A 27808-nucleotide genomic window follows, 5' to 3' on the forward strand; every position below is an offset into this window, starting at 1 on the left:
GGGAGCCCAGGGCCAGGCGAGCAGGGGCTGCGGGTCGGGAGTGAGGGGCACCGGCAGAGCAGGGAGGAGCAGAACCCCAAACCTCTGAGCCCCCCTTAGAGCCCCCCCAGGGGGGCGTGGCAGAGGGGGTGGGACTTGACCCTCCCTCTCAGCCAATGGGCTAGAAGCTGGACTGCAGTAGGGTGATCCTGATTGGCTGGCTCCCCTCACCCAGGTACGCCACCACCTGTCTGGGCACAGCACGCCCACCCTGCCCCTGACACCTGCCATTGGCCATGCCCTTGTTACCCACAATCCTTTGCTCTGCCGCCCAATCCCCACATTCCTTTTGGGCAGCCCAGAGCAGAGGCGATGCCCGATTGGACAGCTTGTGTGAGGTCGACGTCTGATTGGCCAATGTGTGCAAAGGGGGTGCCCAATGAGACCCCTTGGACAGGAGTGATGCTGGATTGGCTGCTTCTGACAGATGTGCTGAGTGATTGGCTGCTTCAGGCGAGGGTGAGAACCAATTGGAAAGCTCGGCAACAGACGACACCTGATTGGCCGCTGCCGCCCGCTGCACTGAATTGCTGCTAAATGCTGTGTTCCGATTGGCTGGGCCACACGGTTCGGCCTCGACGTGATTGGCCTCTGGGTGCCCCCGGGGGAGTGTGGGAGTAACCAGCACGTGCTGATTGGTCACTGCATCCAGCGGCTCTGGGGGTGGGTCCGGATTGGCCCTCAGCTGGGGTTCAGGCGGGTTCTTCCCTGCAGAGAGGAGACCAGAGTCACTGACGCACACGCCCCGCGCTGAGATGCGGCCACCTCTGGGGTGGGGCAGGGGGGCTGGTTATATGGGGACCCCTCCCCCAACGCTGCGATGCAGCTACCTCTGGGGTGGGGCGCGGGGGCTGGTTATACGGGGACCCCTCCCCCGGCGCCGCGATGCGGCCACCTCTAGGGTGGGGCGGGGGGGCTGGTTATACGGGGACCCCTCCCCCGGCGCCGCGATGCGGCCACCTCTGGGGTGGGGCGCGGGGGCTGGTTATACGGGGACCCCTCCCCCGGCGCTGCGATGCGGCCACCTCTAGGGTGGGGCGGGGGGGCTGGTTATACGGGGACCCCTCCCCCGGCGCCGCGATGCGGCCACCTCTGGGGTGGGGCGCGGGGGCTGGTTATACGGGGACCCCTCCCCCGGCGCTGAGATGCAGCCACTTCTGGGGTGGGGCAGGGAGGCTGATTATATGGGGACCCCTCCCCCGGTGCTGAGATGCGGCCACCTCTGGGGTGGGGTGCAGGGGCTGGGAACATGGGGACCCCTTCAGGCATCTGTCTCTTTCCTGGGAGCTTTAACGAATTAGACAGAGAGAAACGTGGCCTTTCCCATCCTTCCCCCCCACCACCACCCCAGGGACCACCCCCGCCCCCCCCCCACCTGTTCCCACCCCAGGGACCTGCCAGCAGGAGTCAGAAATTCCCCGAACAGCTGAACCAGATTCCAGCCATTTCTCACTTCACTTGTTTAGCTATTTTCCCAGCTGGGATGGGAGTGGTGCTGGGGGGGATGGGAAAGAGAGGTCCCTGAGAGGGGACAGAACCCAGGAGTCCGGGCTCCTGCCCCGTTACCTGTGATGAGTCTGCTGCGTTCGGAGGCCTCTGTGGCTAGTGCGTACGCCAGGGTGATGACCCGGTGACGGTCTCTCTCGAGGGGTGGGGGAGACCGGCCCCAGGGCCCTCCGGACTGGCCCCCCTTCAACGGAGGCTCCGTGTGGGTCTGGGTCGGCTCTGGCCCAAGGTCGGGGGGGTGAGTCGGAAGAGGGAGCTGGAGGAGGAATTTTAGGAGGGGGAAGTGAACGTGGGGGAAGCTCCCTCCAGGAATCCGAGCTCTGGGGAGACCCACCCCACCTCACTAGCCAGTGTTGCCCCCCACAGCAGAACCCACCTTCTACCCAGGAGTCCTAGCTCCCAGCCCCCCCCTGCTCCAACCACTAGACCCCACTCCCCTCCCAGAGCCAGGGAGAGAACCCAAGAGTCCTGGCTCCCAGCCCCCCCCTGCTCCAACCACTAGACCCCACTCCCCTCCCAGAGCCAGGGAGAGAACCCAGGAGTCCTAGCTCCCAGCCCCCCCCTGCTCCAACCACTAGACCCCACTCCCCTCCCAGAGCCAGGGAAGAACCCAAGAGTCCTGGCTCCCAGCCTCCCCCTGCTCCAACCACTAGACCCCACTCCCCTCCCAGAGCCAGGGAGAGAACGCAGGAGTCCTGGCTCCCAGCCCCCTGCCCCGCTCTAACCTGACCCCCAACACACACACCTTCGCAGAGCTAGGGAGAGAACTCAAGCATCCTGCTTTTCCCAGGGTGAGTGAGATATGGGCTTTACTGGGGGTCTGGGGACACAGTGGGTGTGGCCTCGGCACATGCCCCACCCCCTGGCAGCCAGTCAACCCCTTCCCCGCAGGCTGCGTACCCACCCGGCTGGCGCTGGCCCGGAGCGAGCCCTGCCGGGAGCCCCAGGGGTTCGGTCTGCCCCCCTCCTGCTGCCTCTGGCCTTCCTGGTGCCGGCGCATCCGCTCCAGCTGCTCCTGGACGCTCATCCGGGCCCGGTGAGGACCAGGAGGGTCCATGGTGATCGCCTGGGACGGGGAGAGAATGGCAGAGAGGGAACCCAGGTGTCCTGGCTTCCAGGTCTCCCCCCTCCCCTGCTCTAACCACACACCCACAATCCCCGCTCCCCCCCCCAAGCCAAGAAGAGAACCCAGGTGTCCTGGTTCCCAGCCCCTCATGCTCTGACTACTAGACCCCACCCCTCTCCCAGAGCTGGGGAGAGAACCCAGGAGTCCTGCCTCCCATCCCCCTGCTCTGACCACTAGACCCCGCTCCCCTCCAGAGCCAGAGAGAACCCAGGTGTCCGGGCTCCCACGCGCTGACACCCAGGGGAAGGGGGGACCCAGCTACCTTGGCTGGCAGCTCCTCGGTTCTCTGCTCTCGGGGCTCCTGGGGGCCTGGGCTGGGGCTCTGGGGCTGTTGGGGAGCGACCGGAGGTGAGCTGAGACCTGGCGGGGAGAAGCAGGGGTTAAAGAGGGGGCTGGAAAGGGAGACGAAGGGCGAATGCTGCCCCAGCCAGCCTGGGCATGGTGGGGGACCCGCACCTGATGCTGCAACATCCGTCTCCTGCAGGGGACGTCCTCCGTCCAGCTCAGGGGACCCGGCCCCCATTCTAGAGGGGCTCTGGGGGGGCTGGGAGACCCAGGCGTCTCCCCTTGTTGCTCGGTCCTCTTCTCGGCCGCCAGCTGGCACAGTCTGCGAGGGAACAGAGAGAAACCTAGGGCCAGGCTAGTAGGGGCTGCAGGTCGGGAGTGAGGGGCACCAGCAGGGCTGGGGGGAGCCCAGGGCCGGGCTGGCAGGGGCTGCGGGTTGGGAGTGAGGGGCACCGGCAGGGCTGGGGGGGAGCCCAGGGCCAGGCTGGCAGTGGCTGCGGCCCGGGGGTGAGGGGCACCGGTAGGGCGGGGGGGGAGCCCAGGGCCAGGCTGGCAGGGGGCTGCGGGTCGGGAGTGAGGGGTACCGGTAGGGCTGGGGGGGAGCCCAGGGCCAGGCTGGCAGGGGGCTGCGGGTCGGGAGTGAGGGGTACCGGCAGGGCTGGGGGGGAGCCCAGGACCAGGCTGGCAGGGGCTGCGGCCCGGGGGTGAGGGGCACCGGCGGGGCTGGGGGGGAGCCCAGGGTCAGGCTGGCAGTGGCTGCGGCCCGGGGGTGAGGGGCACCGGTAGGGCGGGGGGGGAGCCCAGGGCCAGGCTGGCAGGGGGCTGCGGGTCGGGAGTGAGGGGTACCGGCAGGGCTGGGGGGGAGCCCAGGACCAGGCTGGCAGGGGCGGCGGCCCGGGGGTGAGGGGCACCGGCGGGGCTGGGGGGGAGCCCAGGGCCGGGCTAGCAGGGGCTGCGGTTCGGGAGTGAGGGGCACCGGCAGGGGTGGGGGGGAGCCCAGGGTCAGGCTGGCAGGGGCTGTGGGTCGGGAGTGAGGGGCACCGGCAGGGCTGGGGGGAGCCCAGGGCCAGGCTGGCAGGGGCTGCGGGTCGGGAGTGAGGGGCACCGGCAGAGCTGGGGGGAGCCCAGGGCCAGGCTGGCAGGGGCTGTGGCCCGGGGGTGAGGGACTAGGTGCTGCCCCCCCCGAGAAAACAGGCCCCTCACCCTGAGTGGCGGCTCGTGGTCCTGGCCTCCCCCGTCCGGCCCCAGGAGGGGCAGGTGGCTCCGGGCTGAGCCCCCCCCGCGCTCCAGGATGGGGGAGGCAGCCAGAGAGAAGCCTGCAACGGAGACGAGAGAGCGTCAGCGACCCACAGCCCGGCTCCTGCTGAGCCCCCACCCCCCACAGCACAGTGCCCCCCATAGCCCCCACCCTGCCCCCCACAGCCCAGCGCCCCCTAGCACCACCCTGGGACACTGCGGCCAGCACCTGGGCTTGTCCTGGGGTCCGGGGGGGGGTAGGGGGCGGGGCTGGCTCCCAACCCCGCAGTGATGTCATCGATCATCCACAGCTCCTGCTGGGCGGCCCCCTGCTCCTGAGGGCAAAGGGCAAAGGGCAAAGGTCACGGCACAACAATTAGCATTGGACCCAGCGCCACCTACGGGCCCATCTACCCCGGCGTCCCGCCTGCTCCCAGATCATCGTCCAGACAGAGCAGGGGGGCCCGGCCCCGCTTCCCAGCCAGCGCTGCCACAGCCCTAGAGCTGGGAGGGGACAGGGCCCCCCTGAGCCCCCCGCAACCCCCTGCAGCCCAGCACCCCCTGCTGAGCCCCCCACAACCCCCTGCAGCCCAGCACCCCCTGCTGAGCCCCCCGCTGAGCCCCCCGCAACCCCCTGCAGCCCAGCACCCCCTGCTGAGCTCCCCGCTGAGCCCCCCGCAACCCCCTGCAGCCCAGCACCTCCCACTGAGCCCCCCGCAACCCCCTGCAGCCCAGCGCCCCCTGCTGAGCCCCCCGCAACCCCCTGCAGCACAGCACCCCCCAGAACCCCCCGCTGAGCCCCCCGCAACCCCCTGCAGCCCAGCACCCCCTGCTGAGCCCCCCGCTGAGCCCCCCGCAACCCCCTGCAGCCCAGCACCCCCTGCTGAGCCCCCCACTGAGCCCCCTGCAACCCCCTGCAGCACAGCACCCCCTGCTGAGCCCCCTGATGAGCCCCCCGCAACCCCCTTCAGCCCAGCACCCCCCACTGAGCCCCCCGCTGAGCCCCCCGCAACCCCCTGCAGCCCAGCGCCCCCAGAACCCCCCTCTGAGCCCCCCGCAACCCCCTGCAGCCCAGCACCCCCTGCTGAGCCCCCCGCAACCCCCTGTAGCCAACGCCCCCTGCTGAGCCCCCCGCAACCCCCTGCAGCCCAGCGCCCCCTGCTGAGCCCCCCGCAACCCCCTGCAGCCCAGCACCCCCCGCTGAGCCCCCCGCAACCCAGCACCCCCTGCTGAGCCCCCCGCTGAGCCCCCCGCAACAGCCTGCAGCCCAGCACCCCCCGCTGAGCCCCCCGCAACCCAGCACCCCCTGCTGAGCCCCCCGCAACCCCAGTGCCCCCCCGCTGAGCCCCCCGCAACCCAGCGCCCCCCTCAGAGCCCCTGCAACCCCCTGCAGCCCAGCGCCCCCCAGTGCCCCCCGCTGAGCCCCCCGCAACCCCCTGCATCCCAGCGCCCCCTGCTGAGCCCCCCGCAACCCCCTGCATCCCAGCGCCCCCTGCTGAGCCCCCCGCAACCCCCTGCAGCCCAGTGCCCCCCACCGAGCCCCCCACCCCCCTTCAGCCCAGCACCCCCTGCTGAGCCCCCCACCTCGCTCCCTGCAGCCCAGCGCCCCTGCTGAGCTCCCTGCAACCCCTTGCAGCCCAGCGCCCGATTGATCCCCTCACCCTGCTCCCTGCAGCCCAGCACCCTCAGCTGAGCCCCCTGCTGAGCCCCCCACCCTCTTCAGCCCAGCGCCCCCTGCTGAGCCCCCCACCCCCCTTCAGCCCAGCGCCCCTGCTGAGCCCCCCACCTCGCTCCCCACAGCCCAGCACCCTCTGTACAATCCCAGTTTGCTTTAGGGACTTGCTGAGTGATTCGCCCCAGGGGAATCATGTGGCAGGGAGTCCCCCAGGCCAATCCCCAGCGCAGCGCCAAGGTGGAGGTGCCCTAGCGGGGTGACGTACCTGGGGGTGCCCGAGCAGTCGGATCTGAGCCAGCGTTTCCCGCAGCGTCAGCAGCTCGTATTCTAGGGCGGCGAAATCTCCCCAAGCCCTGTCGCTGTCCTGAACGGGAAACTCACAGCTGGTTACACAGGACACAGGGGCGGGACGGGGCCCCTCTGGGGTGGGGCGGGGGGCTGGTTACACAGGACACAGGGGCGGGACGGGGCCCCTCTGGGGTGGGGGGCTGGTTACACAGGACACAGGGGCGGGACAGGGCCCCTCTGGGGTGGGGCGGGGGGCTGGTTACACAGGACACAGGGGCGGGACGGGGCCCCTCTGGGGCGGGGCGGGGGGCTGGTTACACAGGACACAGGGGCGGGACGGGGCCCCTCTGGGGCGGGGCGGGGGGCTGGTTACACAGGACACAGGGCCGGGACGGGGCCCCTCTGGGGTGGGGGGCTGGTTACACAGGACACAGGGCAGGGCAGGGGCGGCTCTAGATATTTTGCCGCCACAAGCACGGCAGGCCGGCTGCCTTCGGTGGCTTGCCTGCGGGAGGTCCCCGGTCCGGCGGATTCGGCGGCAGCCTGCAGGAGGTCTGCCGAAGCCGCAGGACCAGCGGACCCTCTGCAGGCAAGCCGCCAAAGGCAGCCTGCCTGCCGCCCTCGAGGCAACCGGCAGAGCGCCCCCAGCGGCTTCCTGCCCCAGACACGTGCTTGGCGTGCTGGTGCCTGGAGCCACCGCTGCCTCTGGGGTGGGGCGCTGGCTATTCGGGGACCCGGCACCGGGATATGGCCCCTCTGGGGCGGGGCGGGGGGCTGGCTATTCGGGGACCCGGCGCCGGGATGCGGCCCCTCTGGGGTGGGGCGGGGGGCTGGCTATTCGGGGACCCGGCGCCGGGATGCAGCCCCTCTGGGGTGGGGCGGGGGGCTGGCTATTCGGGGACCCGGCACCGGGATGCGGCCCCTCTGGGGTGGGGCGCTGGCTATTCGGGGACCCGGCACCGGGATATGGCCCCTCTGGGGCGGGGCGGGGGGCTGGCTATTCGGGGACCCCGCGCCGGGATGCGGCCCCTCTGGGGTGGGGCGTGGCCCCGCTCACACTCACCAGTCCCAGGTCGCAGAGCCGGGCTCTCACTTGCACCAGCTCGTCCTGCAGCCGCCTCTGCTGGTACCAGATTTTCTCCTCCGCCAGCTCCTGGCCTTGGCATTTGTCCAGCTGGTGCCGGAGCAGCTCCAGGGCCTTCTCCAGCCTCTCCTGGGGAGTCCAACCCAGTTACCCCTTGGATGGTGGAGCGGGGCCAGTGGGGGTGGGCAAGGTCCTGCCGTCCCACCCCGTCTTGGGGGAAATCCCCTGGGCCCCTCCTCTGCTGGGTCACCCCCTTACGAACAGCCCAGCACTTAAGGGTTAATGTCCCATTGCCTCCCCTGGGGTGGGGCACGGGGGCTGGGTATACAGGGACCCCTCACCCGGCGCTGGGATGTGGCTGGCTCTGGGGTGGGGCACGGGGGCTGGGTATATGGGGACTCCTTGCCCAGGCTGGGGGAGGGAGAGCAAAATCACCTTCTCAGCCCGCAGCTGCCCCGTCTCCTCCTCCAGCCCCCGAAGCAGTTTGTCCTGGCCGCAGAGTTTAGTCAGAAGAATCTAGGGTGGGAGCAAAAAGATAAAAAGATACTGCGGTGGGCGAGCGGGGGGGTGAGAAAACCAGATTGTTTCAGCGGCCTCCAGGTGGCGCCGAGCCGGAGATGGTGCCCTTGCTGGGGGCGGGGGGGGGGGGCAGGATTTTACCGGCGTGGGGCAGACATAGGGTTCAGGTTTGGGGCGTCTCAGGCAAAAAGGGTCCCAGGGGAGCGTCTCAGGTCCCCAAGGCATGGCCAAATACCAGAAAATGCTCAGCTGTAAAAACCAGGGAGGAGGCGGGATAGCAGGGTTGATGAGTCCATGGGTCTGATCTGGGTGTCAGGGGTAGATGGGCCTGTGGGTCTGATCCAGGGGAGGTGGAATACCAGGGTAGATGGGCCTGTGGGTCTGATCTGGGTGTCCGGGGTAGATGGGCCCGTGAGTCTGATCCGGGAGAGGCGGGATACCGGAGTAGATGGGCCCATGGGTCTGATCCGGGGGGAGGCGGGATACCGGGGTAGATGGACCCATAGGTCTGATCTGGGTGTCAGGGGTAGATAGGCCCATGGGTCTGATCCAGAAAAGGCGGGATACCAGGGTAGATGGGCCAATGGGTCTGATCTGGGTGTCAGGGGTAGATGGGCTTGTGGGTCTGATCCGGGGGGAGGCGGGATACCGGGATAGATGGGCCCATGGATCTGATCTGGATGTCAGGGGTAGATGGGCCTGTGGGTCTGATCCAGGGGGTGGCGGGATACTGGGGTAGATGGGCCCGTGGGTCTGATCCAGGAAAGGTGGGATACCGAGGTAGATGGTGTGATGAACTGGGAATGTTCTTAATGTTTTCTCTGAATACTGCGTTGGTGCCTCAGTGTCCCCATGGCAGTTCTTAAGTATCTAGGTGTTGGGATAAGGGTGTGAGATTGCTGCAGAGCAAAGGGCCAGTGCCCCTAAATGCCTGACACTCTGTCTACTAGCAACTGATGGCCTGGGCCCCTCCCCTGCAAAGGTGCCAGCTGAAGATGTTGGAGACAAAGGGATCAGGTGACCTCCTGGCCCGGGAAAGGGGCTGAGCAGAGGAGGGGCTGCAGGGGGTGTCAGTCTGGAGCTGGCTGGGGACTGTAGAACTGATAAATGAAATTGTTTTTAATTTATTAATGTAACTTCTGTTCACCATCCACACTACACTTGCCTACACTGTAACTTCTGTTCCATGTTGGAATTCAAACCCCATTTTAAAACACTCACTCCATTTTGTAAAAGCCTCCTCCAGCCTTCATTTGTGCAGACCCTGCTGTAATCTTATTAGTTAGTTTAGATGTGTGACTGAGGTATGGATGGATGACGGAATCAACCTCCAGCCCCAGCCTGTCCTGATGAGATAAAGGTCAAACCCCACCGGCTGAAGACCTAGACAACAGCCCTAAACAAAGTAAGAAGCATCCACCCTAAAAAGAAAAGGACAAAAGAATAACAGAAGGAAGATCAAAGCCAGGTTCAAAGCTGAAAGTCAGGCCTGCAATTGACGGGTGATCAATCCAAACCCAGAGGCAGCGTGACACAGCAAGACCTATGGACTCTGAATCCAAACTGAAAGCCTATAAAAAAGAAGGGTGAGATGAGAGACTTTGGGTAACATTCTGCTGCCAGCATGGAAGGACATCGGTGCAGGCCCAGCAGAGACCCAGCTCGTCCTTGTGCCCGGCTTTCCTGGCCAGTTACCGCCACGAAATACCAACCCAAGCTGCAAACTCGAGCCACGAACTCAAGCGATCTTCAGGACTGGTAACTGTGCAGCAGCTGCAGAACATCTGACGTGTGTGTGTGTATTAGGTATAATGTGTGTGTATAAGAATTAAAATATTTGTTATTAGTCATAAATCAAATTATCATAATAAATGTGGCATCTTTGTCTTGCCCCCTGAAAAGATCCTGTGTAGTTTTGTCTGTACAACAGGACGAGGAGTGAAGTTCAGACGTGGGGGTCTGGCTCACTGCCCCCCAGAATGGACCCAGCCGAGGGGTCCTGTTCTCTGTACCTACAAGTTCTAGTTTAGACCCTGTTCCTGTCATCAAATAAACCTCTGTGTTACTGGCTGGCTGAGAGTCAGGTCTGACTGTGAAGTGGGGATGCAGGACCCTGTGGCTTCCCCAGGACCCCGCCAGGGCGACTCGCTGTGGGAAGCGCACGGAGGGGCAGAGGATGCTGAATGCTCCAAGAAGACCCAGGAGGTGACGCCATGTGAGCTTCTTGCCCTGGAGACAGTCTGCTCCGAGGGAGAGAAGGCTCCCCAAAGTCCTGCCTGGCTTTGTGGGGAGCAGTTCCAGAGCATTGCCTGGGGATTCTGTGACAGATGGGCCCATGAGTCTGATCCAGGGCGAGGCGGGATACCGGGATAGATGGGCCCGTGGGTCTGATCCAGGGGGAGGCGAGATACCAGGGTAGATGGGCCAATGGGTCTGATCTGGGTGTCGGGGTAGACGGGCCTGTGGGTCTGATCCAGGGGGACGTGGGATATTGGGGTAGATGGGCCCGTGGGTCTGATCTGGGTGTCAGGGGTAGATGGGCCCGTGGGTCTGATCCGGGGGGAGGCGAGATACTGGGGTAGATGGGCCAATGGGTCTGATCTGGGTGTCAGGGATAGATGGGCCCGTGGATCTGATCCGGGGGAAGGCGAGATACTGGGGTAGATGGGCCCGTGGGTCTGATCTGGGGGGAGGCGAGATACCAGGGTAGATGGGCCAATGGGTCTGATCTGGGAGTCAGGGGTAGATGGGCCCGTGGGTCTGATCCAGGGGGAGGCGGGATACCGGGGTAGATGGGCCCGTGGGTCTGATCCGGGGGGAGGCGAGATACCAGGGTAGATGGGCCAATGGGTCTGATCTGGGTGTCAGGGGTAGATGGGCCCATGGGTCTGATCCGGGGGGAGGCGGGATACCGGGGTAGAAGGGCCCGTGGGTCTGATCCGGGGGAAGGCGGGATACTGGGGTAGATGGGCCCATGGGTCTGATCTGGGTGTCAGGGGTAGATGGGCCCATGGGTCTGATCCAGGGGGAGGCGGGATACCGGGGTAGATGGGCCCATGGGTCTGATCCGGAGGAGGATTTGGAGGTGTCCGGGGCATATGCGTGACGCTGTGCATGGGGGTCAGAGGACGCAGACACACACACACACACACACACTCACGTCGGTGTCACTTTCAGCCCTGGGCAGCGCCAGCAGTGTCCTGTCCCGGGACAGAGGGGCCACAGTCCGGGGCTGGGAGAGAAAAAAACCCCAAGAGGGTGAGGAGCAGAGGACTCAGGCGTCCAGCCCTCCCCCGTGTTCCCCTCCCACCTCCCATGCCGGAATCCTGCCGGCCGAGCCACAGGCGCCCCTGCAGGGGGCTGATCAGGGGATGGAGGGGGAAACTGAGGCACATACTTGGCAGGGGGTACGTACCGGAGCTCCCAGTGAGGTCCTCTTTCCTAGGGGGCGGCTGGTGACTGGGGGCAGCGGGGGCAGGTGGAGGTAGCCAGAGGAGGCCAAATGTGGGGAGATCTAGGGAGAAAGGGGTGAGGACAGAGTCAGCGATGGGAGGACAAGGGGGGGCAGAGGAAGGGGGGTGCGGGAGGAGGGTCACTCACCAATCGGCCGTGGAGACGGGCGCGGGATGGGGCGGCCCCCAAGGAGGGGTAAACCCGGTCTGTGAACTGCAGGGGGCAGAGAAGATAGGGGTCAGACAGCGCCAATCCCCCACCCCGACGCACAGCCCCCCTGCCGAGCCTCGGCCCTGCTCCTCACAGCCCAGTGCCCCCTGATGACCCCCCTCCCCACCCCCACAGCCCAGAGACCCCTGCTGACCCCCACCCCGCTCCTCACAGCCCAGTGCCCCCTGCTGACCCCCCCACCCCACCCCCTGCAGCCCAGCACCCCCACTGAACCCCCACTCCCTGCAGCCCAGCGCCCCTGCTGACTCCCCTGCCCCACCCCACACAGCCCAGCACCCTCTGCTGACCCCCACCCTGCACCTCGCAGCCCAGTGCCCTCTGCTGACCTCCTGGCCCTGCTCCCTGCAGCCCAGCACCCCCTGCCGACCCCCCGGCCCTGCTCCCTATAGCCCAGTGCCCCCTGTTGACCCCCCTCCTCACCCCCCACAGCCCAGTGCCCCCTCCTGACCCCCCCGCCCCACTCCCTGCAGCCCAGTGCCCCTGCCCCCAGCATACCCGGCTCCGGGGCTGTCTCCCCAGGGCAGGTCCCAGCATGGCCGTCTGCGGGAGGCTCTCCTCCGCCGGGGTCCCGGGTGGTGCCAGGCAATGGCTGGGGTGGGGGCTGTGGGGGTAGCGCCCAGGGGGTCGGGCACAGGGCTCTTCGGAGGGCCACACGTCGTAGCGGTCGGCGGGGGTCTGGGGGTGCCCAGGGAGGGTCCTGCTGCCCCGCGCGGCCCCCCCGGGGGCGATATCCACCCGCCCCACTGGGGTGTGGGGCCGGGCCAGGCTGGATCCTGCCTGGACCAGCAGGGGGAGCTCTTCGCAGGACGCAGCCAGCTCAGGGGCTCGGACCCTCATGGAGGAGGCCCCGGCGCACCCCTGGCCCCCCCGCACACCCCTGAGCTCGGCAGGAGTGGGGGGAAGGGAGTAGGAACGGGAGGAGCGGACGTGGGACTGGGCATCTGCGGAGGGCTCCCAGGGGGAGGGGGGCTCCAGGAGGGGCTGTTCAAATTCAGGGGGGCATGGGGGTGGGGAGGGCCTGGGGGGGCCGGGATGGGGGCGTGTGGCTGCCGAGGTCTCCTGGCCCCGCAGGATGCGGGACGAGAGAGAGCTGGGGGAAGAGGAGCAGAGAGGAAAGGGTTAATCGGGCGGTGAGGCACCCCTGCCCCCCCCCCCACAGCGCCCCCTTCTGGGGCAGGCCGGGGCGAGAGGCTCTTACCTTAGGCCCTGCAGCTCCCCCCCGAGCCCTTCCCCATTGACCGGGCTGGGGGGTGGGACAGGGCCGCTGGGCAGGCGCCCCCCCTCGCCCTGCACCCCCCGGCCCGTCACAGACAGACTCTCCGCAGACGAGTGGGGCCCCGAGAGCCGAGCGATTTCCAAGGACTCGATGCTCTTGGCGGGACCCAGGTCGGGCGTGAGCAGCTGGATCTCCTCGAAGAGACGGGCTGGGGGGGGCACCGGCCGGCTGAGCAGCTGGGGGGGGCGGCTCCTGCTATGGGGTGAGAGACAGAGAATATTTACTCCAGAACCCAGGAGTCCTGGCTCCCAGCTCCCCCCACCCCCAGGTTTTAACCACTAGACCCCACTTCCCTCCCCTCCCCAGAGTAGGGAGAGAACCCAGGAGTCCTGGCTCCCAGCCCCCCTCAGCTCTTACCACTAGACCCCACTCCATTCCCAGAGCTGGGGAGAGAACGCAGGAGTCCTAGCTCCCAGCCCTCCCCACTCTAACCACTAGACCCCCCCACTCCTACATGGTGCTGGGGTCACTCTCGGCAACAGCAGATTGGCTCATGGCTCGGATCCAGCCATTCATGTCCTCCTGGGTGTCCGCGCTGAAGTGGTACGTCCGCATCCCCCGGTGCTCGGCCTGGGGCATAGATGTGGGGGGTGGTTAGTGGGGAAGGGCTCTGACCTTGGGCTCCAGAGAACCACCCCCCAGCTCTAACCCCTAACCCCCACTCCCCTCCCAGAACAGGGGAGAGAACCCAGGAGTCCTGGCTCCCAGGCCCCCCTGCTCTAACCACCAGACCCCACTCCCCTCCCAGAGCCGGGGAGAGAACCCAGGAGTCCTGCCTCCCAGCCCCCCCTGCTCTAACAACTAGACCCCACTCCCCTCCCAGAGATGGGGAATAGAAACCAGGTATCTGTGTGTCTCCAAGTGGGGGACCCCGAATGGGGTACCTGGTTGGGGGGTTCCAACCAGACTGACTCCCCTCAGACTGACCTTGAATGTGAATCTTCGGCTCTTCCCATCCCCGGGCAGCGGCCGGATCTCGTAGCTGGGGAGTGGGATGCTCCCCAAAACCGCCTCCTCCCTGCTGTCTGGGGGACCCCAAAAGCAAGGAGGGATTAATGGGCTGCCTCTCCCTGCCCTGCTCCCCACGGCGCCCCCTGCTGGGGCAGGACAGGGCTCTGGCACCCGGGAGCTCCCCCCTACCCCGCTCCCCATGGCGCCCCCTACCGGGAGGTTCCCCCCTACCCCGCTTCCCACGGCGCCCCCTGCTGAGGCAGGGCTGGGGCAGCTGGGAGCTCCCCCCTACCCCGCTTCCCACAGTGCCCACTGCTGGGGCAGGACAGGGCTGGGGCAGCTGGGAGCTCCCCCCACCCCGCTCCCCACGGCGCCCCCTGCTGGGGCAGGGCAGGGCTGGGGCAGCCGGGAGGTTCCCCCCCCACCCCGCTCCCCACAGCGCCCCCTGCTGGGGCAGGGCAGGGCTGGGGCAGCCGGGAGCTCCCTCCCACCCCGCTCCCCACGGTGCCACCTGCTGGGGCAGGACAGGGCTGGGGCAGCTGGGAGCTCCCCCCATCCCGCTCCCCACGGCGCCCCCTGCTGGGGCAGGGCAGGGCTGGGGCAGCTAGGAGCTCCCCCCCACCCCGCTCCCCACGGCGCCCCCTGCTGGGGCAGGGCAGGGCTGGGGCAGCTGGGAGCTCCCCCCACCCCGCTCCCCACGGCACCCCCTGCTGGGGCAGGGCAGGGCTGGGGCAGCTAGTAGCTCCCCCCCACCCCGCTCCCCACGGCGCCCCTTGCTGGGGCAGGGCAGAGCTGGGGCAGCTAGTAGCTCCCCCCCACCCCGCTCCCCACGGCGCCCCTTGCTGGGGCAGGGCAGGGCTGGGGCAGCTGGGAGCTCCCCCCCCACCCCGCTCCCCACGGCGCCCCCTGCTGGGGCAGGGCAGGGCTGGGGCAGCTAGTAGCTCCCCCCCACCCCGCTCCCCACGGCGCCCCTTGCTGGGGCAGGGCAGAGCTGGGGCAGCTAGTAGCTCCCCCCCACCCCGCTCCCCACGGCGCCCCTTGCTGGGGCAGGGCAGGGCTGGGGCAGCTGGGAGCTCCCCCCCCACCCCGCTCCCCACGGCGCCCCCTGCTGGGGCAGGGCAGGGCTGGGGCAGCTGGGAGCTCCCCCCCTACCCCACTCCCCACGGCGCCCCCTGCTGGGGCAGGGCAGAGCTGGGGCAGCCGAGAAGTTCCCCCCCCACCCCGCTCCCCACGGCGCCCCCTGCTGGGGCAGGGCAGGGCTGGGGCAGCTAGGAGCTCCCCCCACCCCGCTCCCCACGACGCCCCCTGCTGGGGCAGGGCAGAGCTGGGACAGCCGGAAAGTTCCCCACCCCACTCCCCACGGCGCCCCCTGCTGGGTGGGTTGGGGGGCCAGTACCTCGGTAGTAGAAGAGGCAGTAATCAGCCAGCACAAACCAGCGTCGCTTCCACAGCTTCAGGCCGGAGCTGTCCTGGAACGAGAGCCGCCCCGACAGCAGGGTGAGGGGCACCGGCAGCGATTGGGGGGGCGGGGGAACCCCCAACAGCCCCTCCCCGTGCCCCCCAACAGCCCCTGCCCATGACATCCAACATCCCCCCAAAACTACCTGCCCTCCAACATCCCTCCAAAACAGCCCCTCCCCCACACTAACAGCGCCCAATTGCCCCCAACAGCCCCCCAAAACTAACAGCTCCTCCCCCATGGCCCCCCAACAACTTTCCCACACTAATAGCCCCTCCCCATCCCCTGCCCCATTGAGTGTCCCTGCCCTATGCCCATCTCAATGACCTTGCCCCCCCTAACTCTCAGCCCAGACCCCCGTGCCCCATCACCCCCCAAGCGATCACCTCCCCCCCGTTGCCCCCCAACCTAACAACCCCTTGGCGCCAATCTACCAGCCTCTGTCCCCCCCAAAGGCAGCCCCCCGGCTCCCCCCCATACCTGTTTGCAGAGCCAGCCCCGAATGACGACGGGGGCATTGGGGTCCCGCTTGATGGAATTTTCCCTTTTCCCAAAGGTGTGAACCCTCCGCAGGGAGCGCGACGGCTGGGGGGGCGGACAAGAAAGGCTTAATCCCACCCCCCCCACACCAGCCACTAGGGGGCACCAGCTCCCACCCGGCCCCAGGGCAGGGACTGGCTGGCTCAGGGGGACAGGAAGTGGGGCACGGGGCCCTTCCCCTCTAGGGGGCGCCGGCTCCCACCCGGCCCCAGGGCAGGGACTGGCTGGCTCGGGGGGCAGGGAATGGGGCACGGGGCCTTTCCCCTCTAGGGGGCGCTGGTTCCCGTCCGGCCCCAGGGCAGGGACTGGCTGGCTCAGGGGGGGCAGGAAATGGGGCACGGGGCCCTTCCCCTCTAGGGGGCGCCAGCTCCCATCCGGCCCCAGGGTGGGGACTGGCTGGCTCGGGGAATGGGAGGTGGGGCCTGTCCCCTCTAGGGGGCCCAGGTTTGGGGGTAGGTGTTGTGGGATTTAAGGTGGGAGCTGTGGGTGGGAGAAGAGGAGGGGATGGATGTGGGGGTCAGGGGGTGCTGGGTCGAGCCCCCCCTCCACAGGCCACCCCTGGCAGAGCCCCAGCCCTGCCCCTCATACCTTGGCGGCCCCCAGGCTGATGGAGGAGATGGTGAGGACGCTGCTGGCCTGGCTCAGGCTGCTCCTGGGACGTTCCCCGTCGGCCATGGCTCCCGGCGGGCGAGCCTGGAACAGAACACGGGCCTGGGGCATCAGGGCACTGCTGCGGGGAAGCTCACAGCACCGGAGTCCCCGACTGGGGGCACCGCTGCAGGAAAGTTCGCAGCACCGGGGTCTCCACCTGGGGCACTGCTTCAGGGAAGCTCGCAGCACCAGGGTGCCTGTCTGGGGCACTACTCTGGGGAAGCTCGCAGAGCTGGGGTCTCCAGCTGGGGCACTGATGTGGGGAGGTTCATAGCACTGGAGTCTCCATCTGGGGGCACTGCTGCAGGGTAGTTTGCAGCACTGGGGTCTCCAGCTGGGGCACCGCTCCAGGGAAGCTCACAGCAGGCAGACAGGCTGGGGTCTCCCCTGACCCAGCACGCAGGGTCCAGGGTGGCCTGTGGGTGGGAGAACAAAGCAGGACCTGAACTAGCGGCGGACCCAGATTCCCGGGGGTGGGGTGGGGTGGGGCGGGTGGCCAGAGGATGAATGGAGGCATTCATGCCCCTGGCCTGGGCATTGGGTTGGGGGTGGGAGGCCTGGGCACAGTTGGGGTGGGGGCTGTGCTAAGGGGTGAGAGCGACGGCTAGCAAGGCCCCATGGCAAAGGCCGGTGCAAAGTTGCGAGCTTCCCCCCAGCAGTGCCCCCAGCCAGGACCCACTGGCATGGAGACACGGCCTCATCTCCCCATTACCCCCCATCCCCTGGGGACCCCCAATACCCAGACACGGCCCCATCTCCCCACTACATCCCATCCCCTGGGGACCCCCAATACCCAGACACAGTCCTGCCCCCCCTGCTATACCCCATCCCCTGGGGACCCCCAATACCCAGACATGGCCCCATCTCCCCCCTACACCCCATCCCCTGGGCACCCCCAATACCCAGACACGGCCCCATCTCCCCCCTACACCCCATCCCCTGGGCACCCCCAATACCCAGACATCGCCCCATCTCCCCCCTACACCCCATCCCCTGGGGACCCCCAATACCCAGACATGGCCCCATCTCCCTACTACATCCCATCCCCTGGCTACTCCCAATACCCAGACACAGCCCCATCTCCCCACTACACTCCATCCCCTGGGGACCCCCGATACCCACACACGATCCTGCCCCCCTCCCCCACTATACCCCAGCCCCCAGGACCCTCAGAACACACCCCCTCGCCACACCCCATCCCCTGGGACCCCCGGTACCCAGACACGGTCCTGCCCCCCCGCTATACCCCGGCCCCCAGGACTCCCAGCCCCTAGTGACACCCCCCGGCTATAACCCGACCCCCGGCACCTACACGGCCCCCCAAAGCACGCCCTGCTGCCCCCCCTTACTGCAGATCAATCAAGCCGGGAGCTGAGGCGCCGTAGCCCAGCGCACCCCCGGGCACTGGGCGGGGGGACCCTGCCGACAGAGCCGCCTGTTCTGTTCCCGGCTCCGGCCGCGGCGCCGGCTGGGACACAGGGACCAGCTGCCTGCGGGGGCGGGGGGCGCAGGGAGCCAGGAATTCCTGATCCGACACGGCTCGGCCCCACCCCGGGGTCAGAGACCCCGCGGGCCTGGATTTAACCCGTTCCCCGGCTTGGGACACGGCGGGAGAAGTCCCTGGCTGGGGCACTGCTGGGGGGAAGCTCGCAGCGTCAGGCCCCAGCAGGCCTGGCTGGGGGGGAAGCTCACACATTGGGGTCCCTGGCTGGGGCACTGCTGTGGGGAAGCTCACAGCGTCAGGCCCCAGCAGGCCCGCGGTATTTAGTTGGAATTCAGAGCAGGACAAAACTCCCTGGTCTCCCTCTTCCCCCCCCCCTCCGCCAGCTGCATCCCCACCCTGCCCCTCCCCCTTGGCTCAGTGCCCTGGCTGGAGCCCCCGTGTCCCCCAGCCGGCCTGCCCCCCATCTCCCCCCACAGCTGTGGGGTTCTCCCCACAGGGGAAAATCACCCCCTCAAATTCCCCCACCCCTCCCTTAGCCCTCTGACCCCCCCCAACCTGAGCTCCCCCACCCTTGCCCTCCCCATGCCAGCTGGTGCCCGGGACGGGGCCTGGTATGTGCCCCCCCTAAGGAATCCGTGCCCACGGGCCTGAGCGGGGGGCAGACACACAACCCCCCCGCCCCATTGATTCCAGCTGCTCTTCGCCCCCCACCCTGAGATGCCAGGAGAGATGGACAGATGGGGGAGCGCTGTGGAGGGAAAGGGCAGGGCAGGGCTGGGCTGGGGGGCTGGTTGGGGGGCAGTTCTTACCTGGCTCCCAATGGGGCACGCTGGGGTCCGGGCCGCTCGGGTGGGATCTTAGCGACACCCCACTGGGCCAGTGCCTGTCTCCTTCTCTCGCTCCCCCCCAGCTCCCTCTCTGCCCCCTTGGCCCCCTTCTTCCCTCGGCCCCCCAGCCCGGCCGCCTGCCCCCTCCCCGCTTCCTGTTCCCCCTCCTCCTCCTCCTCCTCCTCCTCCCCTCACTCCACCTTCCTTTCTCCCTATTTTCTTCCGTCCATCCCCATCCTCACCCCTCTTCCTGTCCCCCTACAGCCCTCTACCATCTGTCCCCCTACACCCCTCTTCCTGTCCCCCTACAGCCCTCTACCATCTGTCCCCCTACACCCCTCTTCCTGTCCCCCTACAGCCCTCTACCATCTGTCCCCCTACACCCCTCTTCCTGTCCCCCTATAGCCCTCTACCATCTGTCCCCTACACCCCTCTTCCTGTCCCCCTACACCCCTCTACCATCTGTCCCCCTACACCCCTCTAGCCTTAAGTCCCCCTACACTCCTCTTCCTAGCCCCCTACACCCATCTATCATCCGTCCCCCTACACCCCGCTAGCTCCGTCCCCCTACACCCCTCTTCCTATCTCCCTACACCCTCTTCCTATCTATCCCCGTACACCCCTCTACCATCTGTCCCCTACACCCCTCTTCCTGTCCCCCTACAGCCCTCTACCATCTGTCCCCTACACCCCTCTTCCTGTCCCCCTACAGCCCTCTACCATCTGTCCCCCTACACCCCTCTAGCCTTCAGTCCCCCTACACTCCTCTTCCTAGCCCCCTACACCCATCTATCATCCGTCCCCCTACACCCCGCTAGCTCCGTCCCCCTACACCCCTCTTCCTATCTCCCTACACCCTCTTCCTATCTATCCCCGTACACCCCTCTACCATCCGGCCTTCTACCCCCCTCTCCCTGTCCTGCTACACCCCTCTAGCCCTCCATCCCCCTACACCCCTCTTCCTATCTATCCATCCCCATCACCCCCCCGCTATTTCCAGCCACCCCTTTTCTCGCTCTGAGCTGTTTCTTACCCCCCACCCCGGCCCGGAGTAACTGCCCGGCTCCCGGAGGAGACAGGGACAAAGAGAATTTCTCTCGGTCCACTCCCCTCCCACCACAGCCTCGCCAGGGCCGGGCGGGGACAGAGAGCAGGGGAGCTCGGGGCCAGGACTCCTGGGTTCTCTCGCTGGATCTGGGAGGGAAGTGGGGTCTAGTGGTTAGAGGGGGGGGGGGGGGGGAGCCAGGACTCCTGGGTTCTCTTCCTGGTTCAGGAGGGACTGGGTTAGCGTGGAGGGCTGGGAACCCAGAGAGATGCTTGGAGGTGGAGGGGTGTGTGTTGGGGGCGCTGACCCATGCACCCCACAGATACAGGGTCATTCCCCCCCCCCGCGCGCACACACACACACACACACTTGGCCTGAGCACCTGGCGCCCCCGTGTGGCCGGACACCTTCAGGACAGGGCGGTGTCCCGGCCCCTGCACCTGCCCGTGGCTCCCGGGGGCGCTGCATGTCTGGCCACGTCCCTTCCCCCCCTCCCACCCCGCTGCAGATGGGGGGCGGGGTTTGCCAGGGGAAGTGCACCCTGAGTAGTGGGGATCCATAAAGGGGACCATGTTAATGTCCGTGGTGCGTCCCTAAGGGGGACATTATCCCATTTCACAAACAGGGAAACTTAGGCACAGGGTGGCAACAAGACACAACAGAGAACCCAGGAGTCCTGGCTCCTAGCCCTTGTCCTGCTCTAACCACTAGACCCCACTCCCTTCCCAGAGCCGAGGAGAGAACCCAGGAGTCCTGGCTCCCAACCCCTCTTGCTCTAACCACCAGACTCCCTTCTCCTCCCAGAGCCGGGGACAGAACCCAGGAGTCCAGGCTCCCAACCCCCCTGCTCTAACCACCAGAGCCCCTTCCCCTCCCAGAGCCAGGGAGAGAACCCAGTCCTGGCTCCCAGCCCTTGTCCTGCTCTAACCGCTAGACCCCACTCCCCTCCCAGAGCTGGCCAGAGAACCCAGGAGTCCTGGCTCCCAGACCCCCTGTTCTAACCACCCATCTCCGCTCCCCTCCCAGAGCTGGCCAGAGAACCCAGGAGTCCTGGCTCCCAGACCCCCTGTTCTAACCACCCATCTCCGCTCCCCTCCCAGAGCTGGCCAGAGAACCCAGGAGTCCTGGATCCCCCCACCCCCTAACCAACTATTTCAGCTGCCTGGGACAGAAGCAAACAAAAAGCTCCATTCACCCCACTTTTAAAACGGAAGAAAAATAAACCCGAAAAGTGAAAGTGAAAACTAACAGTGAAAGTGCGCTGAGGCCTGGAATTTCAAGGGAAACCCCAACCCCACAGGAGTGTAATGGGGATCCCAAGCCACCCCCCACCAGGCCTGAATTGGGACCCCCTGTGTCGCTTACAGCTAGAAAGGACCTGGGCGTCCTGGCTCCCAGCCCCCTGCTCTAACCACTAGACCCCACTCCCCTCCCAGAGCTGGGGAGAGAACCCAGGGGTCCTGGCTCCCACATATACAATGTTTAGTTCGGTATGAGGTTTAGTGGTGGTTGTGTTGTTGCATATCTCTGGAGCGCAGCATTGTGTTGTGTGCCACATGCCGTTTCACCTTTTGTGCTGCTCCGCCAGAGGGTGTTGTGTTGCACTGTGTGTTGCACTGTGTGTTTGAACATCCCTGGGTTGTGCTGTGTTTCCGGGGCCTCTGTGCTGTGTGCTGTGCCTACTGTTGTGTTGTGTTGTTATATTGTCTGGTGATACTTTGTGTCGAGTTTTGCTAGGTTGTGGTGTTGTGGGTGTTGGGCTTGCCCAGTATTGTCGAGTGGTATGTGTTCAGTGTGCTGGGCAGGCTCCTGGAGCGGGTTGTGATTGTGCTGAGTTGCTATCTTGTGGTTGCATTGCCTGTGTTGCGTATTGCTTGGGATTGTGTTGCTTTGATTGGGTAATATGTGCAATGGTAGTGTGAAGGCTCTATTGTGTATGTGGTGTTGTGATTCTGTTGTGTGTGCACTGGGCAGGGTTGTGTGCATGTTGTGTTGGATGTAGTTGTGTTGTGTGGCTGCTGTGTTGGATTGTGACTGTGTTGTATATTTGTTCCGTTGTGCTGTGTGTGTTGGATTATGACTGTGTTGTGCATTTGCACTGGTGTGTTGTGCATGCATTGGACTGTGACTGTGTTGGACTGTGACTGTGTTGTGTATTTGCTCTGTTGTGTGGCATTTGTTCCCCATGGTTTGCACTGTGTGAAGGGTGTGGCACTCTGGCTGCCCTGCTGTGCTGTGTTGGGTGGGGCAGGACAGGTGTTGCATTGGGAGGGGCTGTGTGTGCTGGTTGTGATGGATCAGGACTTGTTGTCTTGCACTATGTTGTGCAGGTAGCGCATTGTGGACTGTTGTGTGTGTTGTGTTGTGTACGCACTGCATTGTGGACTGTTGTGTGTGTGTTAGGGAAGGCGGTTGTGTGGCGCTCTGTTGTGTGTTGTGTACGTGTTGCGTTGCACTGCTGGGTACATGCTGGGTTGGGTTGTGTACATGTTGCTGGGGATGCCCTGTATTGTCTCCAATTGCTCTGCTTTGTAGCACCGCACTGCTGGGGACTTGCTGGGCTGGGTTGTGTTGTGTTGTGTTGCATTGCTTGGCACATGTTGGGTTGTGTATGTTGTATTGTGTTGTGTTGCACTGATGGGTACGTGCTGGACTGTGTGTGTTGTGTATGTTGTGTTGCATTGTTGCACTTCTGGGGATGTGTTGGGCTGTGTGTGTTGTGTTGTACTGCTGGGGATGTGCTGGGCTGTGTGTGTTGTGTTGCACTGCTGGCCACGTGCTGGGTTGTGTGTGTTATGTATGTTGTGTTGCACTGCTGGGCATGTGCTGGGTTGTGTCTGTTGTGTTGTGTTGCACTGCTGGGAACATGCTAGGTAGTGTATGTTGTGTTGTGTATGTTGTGTTGCACTGCTGGGAACATGCTGGGTTGTGTATGTTGTGTTGTGTTGCATTGCTGGGCACGTGCTGGGTTGTGTATGTTGTGTTGTGTTGCATTGCTGGGCACGTGCTGGGTTGTGTATGTTGTGTTGTGTTGCACTGCTGGCCACATGCTGGGTTGTGTGTGTTGTGTATGTTGTGTTGCACTGCTGGGCACGTGCTGGGTTGTGTATGTTGTGTTGCACTGCTGGGGACATGCTGGGTTGTGTATGTTGTGTTGTGTTGCACTGCTGGGGACATGCTGGGTTGTGTATGTTGTGTTGTGTTGCACTGCTGGGCACGCGCTGGGTTGTGTATGTTGTGTTGTGTTGCACTGCTGGGAACATGCTGGGTTGTGTATGTTGTGTTGTGTTGCACTGCTGGGGACATGCTGGGTTGTGTGTCTTGTGTTGTGTTGCACTGCTGGGCACGCGCTGCGTTGTGTGTGGCTGGGCACGTGCCGGGCTCTGTTCCGCTGTCGCCCTCCCCCCGCCCCGTGACGTCACGCTGACGTCAGCGCCAAGCGCTATATAATCCGGCGCGCCCGCCCCTCTCCCCCCAATTTTCTGCCTCCAGCCACAGAACAACCAGCCCCGATGGAGCCGCCGCTGCAGCGCCCTGCTCGCCCGCCCAGCCGGTAAGGGGGCCCCCAATGCCCTGCCCTGGGGGTCCGGCAGCACGGAGCCCCCCGCTTCCCCTGATCCGGCTCCCCTGCCCCCCTTAGCGTCCCCTGCCCCACTTAGCGTCCTCCGCTCCACTGACCCCCCTAGTCTCCCCTGCCTCCCTTAGCGTCCCCCGCCCCACTGACCCCCTAGTCTCTCCTGCCCCCCTTAGCGCCCCACTGACCCCCTAGTCTCCCCTGCGCCCCTTAGCGTCCTCCGCCCCACTGACCCCCTAGTCTCCCCTGCCCCCCTTAGCGTCCCCCGCCCCACTGACCCCCTAGTCTCCCCTGCGCCCCTTAGCGCCCCACTGACCCCCTAGTCTCCCCTGCCCCCCGTAGCGTCCTCCGCCCCACTGACCCCCTAGTCTCCCCTGCCCCCCTTAGCGTCCCCCGCCCCACTGACCCCCCTAGTCTCCTCTGCGCCTCTTAGTGTCTCCCTGCCCCACTGACTCCCTCTATAATCAACCTGCACCCTTGTGCTCCCCCTGCTCAATTGAGGCCCCAGCACCCCTTATTCTGCCTTAGCCAAACTCCTCCTCCCCCCTGAACCCCCTCACCTCATTCCTCCCTCCCCCATCCTTGACTCTGTACACCCCCCACTCCCTGGTCAATGGCCCCACCCTGTTGTGTCCTGTTTTGGGGGGGGTCTGTTCCCTCTCTTATTCTCAGTCCCCCCCCTTCTGACCCCAAGTGCCCCACATTGGGGTGATCTTGTCCCCTGTTTATTCAACACCCCAATGTACATTTCTCCCCCTCGGGATCTGTGCCCTGCAATGGGGTAAGCTATGCTGTAGGAGGGGTGTCAACTTGGGGTGTTTCCCCACTCTTCAGGGGATCCCCTTCTTCAGAAGGGCTGCATACCAGCACCCCAGGGGTGCTCCCACAGCCCCTCCTCCCTCTGACACTGATCCCTATTCCACCCACTGATCACCCCCCCACACCGCATCACAGCCCCCACAATCTAGCCCTAAGCCCCAACACCAGAGTGAAACTGTGCTGATCTGACACACCCCTCTGCAGCTCTGGGGACCTAGTGGGGGGTGCGTGTCCCCGGTTTCCAGGTTGGGGTGTAGCCAGACACGCTCAGCTCTCCCTCAGTCACTCAACCCGAGACTCCAGAGGCGTGGAAGCCTCTTGGTGCTTCTGCCCAAAAGGAAAAAAACAAACAAAAAATGAGAGGGGAAACTGAGGCACAGAGAGCCAGGGACAGAACCCAGGAGTCCGGGCTCCCAGCCACCCTGCCCTCTTCGTTCTGAGTCATTGCAGGTTACCGAGGGCTGATGGTACCAGGTGATGGCACTCAGGAGCCATCTGCCAGGGCTGGGAGAGCTTGGACTCCTGGGTTCTTCCCCCAGCTCTAGGGAAATCTAATATAGAGCAGATAGGAGCTGGGATGCCTGGGTTCTTTCCCCCACTTGGGTGAAGGGGGGGGGTGTCTGTGGCTGGGAACTTTCCCAAAGAGTGAGCTGGGAGCCCCACAACGATGCCCCATCCCCCCCACATACACACCTGGCCGCTGGATTCTCGGGCACTGACGTGTCTCCCTTCCTCATTCCAGCCCCCGAGGGAACCGCGACTTCCAGCCTGCTCGAGATGCTCCCCGTCTTGTCCCCACAACTGGGTGGCCTCCTGGATGTGCTCACCTGGGCTGTGCTGTCACTTCTGGGTTACTGGCATCGCTTCCCGGTAGCTGTGATGATGAGGAGGAAGAGCCGTGGGCTGGCCCGCCCATGCCACGGCTTGGCCACCCCGCTCCCGGCACATCAGGAAGCCCCTGAGGAAGGAGAGGACTTTGCGGCTGGTGCCGCTGCGTCCCAGGGGCCAGCCCCCCACTGGGGAGAAGGAGAGAATTCAGGGGGAAGCCCCCAAGCTCCTTCTATGTCCCATGACCAGGAGGAGGGAGTGAACTGTGGGGAAGAGGCCATGGCCCGGCTGGAGATGGAGGAACATCTGGAGGAGGTTGGAGATGGTCAGAAGCAACCTCGGGATGGTCCATCCTGGTCCCCGCAGTACAGGGAATGTCACAGGGCTGGTGGAAAACCTGAAGGAGGCCTCAAGCCACCTGGGGGAGACACCCCCAGCTGCCCGCAGGGTGGCACAGACCTGGGGCACCCCATCACCAGGAACCCCCATGTCCTGTCCTTGTTCTACTGCCCCTCGGAGGAGGAGGACGACGATGACACTGGAGACTGGCCCAGCGAGGAGGAGGGAGATGATGGAGGTGGCTGCTTGGGCGCAGACTGGACCGATTCAGAGGAGCCGGAAGATGAAGCCTGGCGTGAGGAGAACGAAGCGCTGTGGGGGACCCTGTGCCGTGGGCAGGACCCCTTCAACCCGCTACGCTTGGCCGGGGCCCCCTCGGGCCCCACCCCGCCACAGCCCAAGAACCAGGAATTCCGGGTTTCCTTCTACCTCCGCAGGTCAGATTCTGAGGCCGAAAAAGGGGACCCCTGGAAACCCCCAGAGAAGCCCTGGCCTATGAGACAGGGTGTCTCTAGTAGGACTCGGTGCTGTGAGCTGGGAGCCGGGGACCCCATCAAGGTGGAGACCTCGAACTCTGAGGGCAACCGGACAGCTAAGAAGGTGAGCTGGGACCAGGACTCCTGGGTTCTCTCCTGGGCTCTGGGAGGGGAGTGGGGTCTAGTGGTTGGAGCAGGGGGGGGCTAGGAGCCAGGATTCCTGGGTTCTCCCTGGCTCTGGGAGGGGAATGGGGTCTAGTGGATAGAGGGGGGTGGGGGCAGGACTCCTGGGTTCTCCTCTGATCAGTTTCCCTAAGCACAGACCCAGTGGCCTGCTGGGTAATTTCAGGGGGTGACATCAGATTCACCTGCCTTCCCACCAGGGGAATCTTATGCAATGGAGTGAAACAGGCCTGCTGGGTCCTGGGGGGGGGCGGGGGCTTCTCCTAGCTGGGCATCTCAACCCCACACCTGCCGCAAGAGCTACGCAGTGCCCCTCTCTTCCAACCCACAGCCCGTGCTAGCCAAGCCCTGCGCCCCCCCTCCCCTGTCGGTGCCCCTCACTCCTGACCCGCAGCCCCTGGGCTCCCCCCATCCCAGCCCTGCTGGTGCCCCTCACTCCTGACCCGCAGCCCCCCCTCCCCTTTGCTAGGAAACATCTGGTGGTTTCGGTGTAACACTGGGCTTTTCCGGAAGGGGGTGACGTCAGCGACTGAGTCATTGGCTGCCTTTCCCCCTCCCCACAGGGAGAGCTGGCTCAGACCAGCTGCTTCTAGGGAGCAGAAAGTTTGGTGCAGAGTGTGTGTGTGGGGGGGTGTCTAGTGGTTAGAGCAGGGGGTGCTGGGAGCCAGGACTCCTGGGTCCTCTCCCCAGCTCGGGAAAGGGGGTGTGTCTAGTGGCTGGGCCTCTCCCCCATATCCTTAGTGTCTGGGTTCTCCCCTCACCCTCTCTTTCTTCCCCCCATCCAGGTTCGATTCTCCCCCATTGTCACTGTGCACCCCCTGCTGGTCTGGGCCTTTGCCAGCCAGGCTGCCCGCCGGGGGCCCTGGGAGGAACTGGCCCGGGACAGGAGCCGCTTCCACCGGCGCATTGAGCAGTTGGGGGCCATCCTAGGGCCCTGCCTGGAGCCGGGACACCGGGCCCGAGCCTGGAGGAGGATCCACGGGGCAGCCCTGGAGCCAGCGGGACAGGAGATGCCCTTCCCCCTCCACGAGGGAAAGGAGGGGCAGGGGACACAGGACATGTCTCTCCAGCTCTGCTCTGAAAGGATGGAGGACCCAGGTGTCCGGGAGGGACAGGCTGGGAAGCACATGCCCCTCCCCTCCGATTACAGGGGAGTGGAGGACCCAGGCATCCGGGATGGAAGACTAGGCTAGGGCACAAACTGTCTTCCTGGCAAGTGGTGATCACATTAACCCTTCTGGCTCTGGAGCCAGGCTCCCCTCTGCTGCTCTGGGAGCTGGGACTCCTGGGTTCTTCCTCTGGCTCTGGGAGGGGAGTGAGGACTAGTGGTTAGAGCAGGGGGCAACTGGTACCCAGGCCTCCTGGGTTTCTTTGGGGATGACACCCCTTTACCTACCTCAGTCTCCCACCTGTGTATGCTCCAATCTGTTGTGTGTATTTATTACTGTTAAATTATTTTCTGGCTGGGGTGGGGATTAAATATTTTTATTTTTTTATAGGGGGATGTATGGGGGGGGAGTGGGCAGAATGGATTTCTCAAGAAGACCCTTCCTTGTGTTTCTGACTCCTCCTGGTATTTTATTCCCCCGTTGCCCTGACACTGGGCTGCTTTAACTGCTCCAAGTCTGTTAATAAAGGTTTAATACGTGGCCGCTTGCTCTGTGTGGTGCTGTTCAAACCAATCCCCGGGCATCTGAGGGGGGAGAATTTCCTGGCCATCTCAGGCCAGGATGTGCCATTCGATGCAGGCTGATCTCTGTAATGCAGCCTCAGGGGGTGCAGAGAGAGCACAAAGCATTAATAAAACTCCCAACTCTCGGGGGGGGGGGGATTTTATAAGTGGCCCAAGGCCTGCTTTGATCAACCTCTTAAACTTCAATTAGGTGCTAGGAACCAGGATTCCTTGATTTCCCCCTCCCTTGCTTGGGGAGGGGAGTGGTGATCAGAGCTGTGG

At 65.1% G+C, this 27808-nt stretch overlaps 3 protein-coding genes across 10 annotated transcripts; 1 reads left to right on the forward strand and 2 right to left on the reverse strand.

The window, feature by feature from the left end:
* PLEKHA4 (pleckstrin homology domain containing A4) lies at positions 1 to 24930 on the reverse strand. Of its 8 annotated transcripts, none has more exons than XM_030544759.1 (22): positions 24856 to 24924; positions 24223 to 24355; positions 16257 to 16361; positions 15609 to 15713; positions 15066 to 15138; positions 13646 to 13743; positions 13173 to 13288; positions 12641 to 12913; positions 11938 to 12532; positions 11359 to 11424; positions 11174 to 11272; positions 10919 to 10990; positions 7675 to 7755; positions 7219 to 7368; positions 6133 to 6231; positions 4422 to 4527; positions 4160 to 4272; positions 3128 to 3278; positions 2934 to 3031; positions 2450 to 2611; positions 1606 to 1801; positions 1 to 747 (listed from the first exon to the last, which is right to left on the reverse strand). In XM_030544759.1, exons 3-22 carry the CDS (start codon positions 16341 to 16343, stop codon positions 161 to 163), a joined length of 3327 nt encoding a protein of 1108 aa, XP_030400619.1. In that variant the 5' UTR covers positions 16344 to 16361; positions 24223 to 24355; positions 24856 to 24924; the 3' UTR covers positions 1 to 160. The 8 variants fall into 8 exon arrangements, with proteins under 8 accessions (XP_030400619.1, XP_030400616.1, XP_030400618.1 ...); XM_030544756.1 differs by lacking the exon at positions 24856 to 24924 and adding an exon at positions 24722 to 24812; XM_030544758.1 differs by lacking the exons at positions 24223 to 24355; positions 24856 to 24924 and adding exons at positions 16477 to 16735; positions 18573 to 18660.
* Positions 20727 to 23028, reverse strand: LOC115641620 (LIM domain-containing protein A-like). The gene is made up of 2 exons (XM_030544942.1): positions 22690 to 23028; positions 20727 to 22418 (listed from the first exon to the last, which is right to left on the reverse strand). The coding sequence occupies exon 2, from the start codon at positions 22315 to 22317 to the stop codon at positions 21334 to 21336; it is 984 nt and encodes a 327-aa protein (XP_030400802.1). The 5' UTR covers positions 22318 to 22418; positions 22690 to 23028; the 3' UTR covers positions 20727 to 21333.
* PPP1R15A (protein phosphatase 1 regulatory subunit 15A) lies at positions 24780 to 27503 on the forward strand. The gene is made up of 2 exons (XM_030544854.1): positions 24780 to 25795; positions 26640 to 27503. The coding sequence occupies exons 1-2, from the start codon at positions 24806 to 24808 to the stop codon at positions 27045 to 27047; spliced, it is 1398 nt and encodes a 465-aa protein (XP_030400714.1). The 5' UTR covers positions 24780 to 24805; the 3' UTR covers positions 27048 to 27503.
* Positions 27504 to 27808: the final 305 nt, after the last annotated feature.

The sequence above is a fragment of the Gopherus evgoodei genome, unplaced genomic scaffold (genome assembly GCF_007399415.2).
Source record: "Gopherus evgoodei ecotype Sinaloan lineage unplaced genomic scaffold, rGopEvg1_v1.p scaffold_35_arrow_ctg1, whole genome shotgun sequence".
Lineage (NCBI taxonomy): Eukaryota > Metazoa > Chordata > Testudines > Testudinidae > Gopherus > Gopherus evgoodei.

Excerpts from the sequence above, each read along its gene's own strand:
- PLEKHA4 (XM_030544761.1), bottom strand. The coding sequence starts at position 16,343 with ATGGCCGACGGGGAACGTCCCAGGAGCAGCCTGAGCCAGGCCAGCAGC. Across the intron at positions 13,289-13,645 it reads GCCGAAGATTCACATTCAAG|GCCGAGCACCGGGGGATGCG; the intron begins GTCAGTCTGAGG and ends TCTATGCCCCAG. Across the intron at positions 12,533-12,640 it reads GGGGAGCTGCAGGGCCTAAG|CTCTCTCTCGTCCCGCATCC; the intron begins GTAAGAGCCTCT and ends CTCTTCCCCCAG.
- LOC115641620 (XM_030544942.1), bottom strand. The coding sequence starts at position 22,317 with ATGCAACACAACATACACAACACACACAGTCCAGCACGTACCCATCAG.
- PPP1R15A (XM_030544854.1), top strand. The coding sequence starts at position 24,806 with ATGCTCCCCGTCTTGTCCCCACAACTGGGTGGCCTCCTGGATGTGCTC. Across the intron at positions 25,796-26,639 it reads GCAACCGGACAGCTAAGAAG|GTTCGATTCTCCCCCATTGT; the intron begins GTGAGCTGGGAC and ends CCCCCCATCCAG.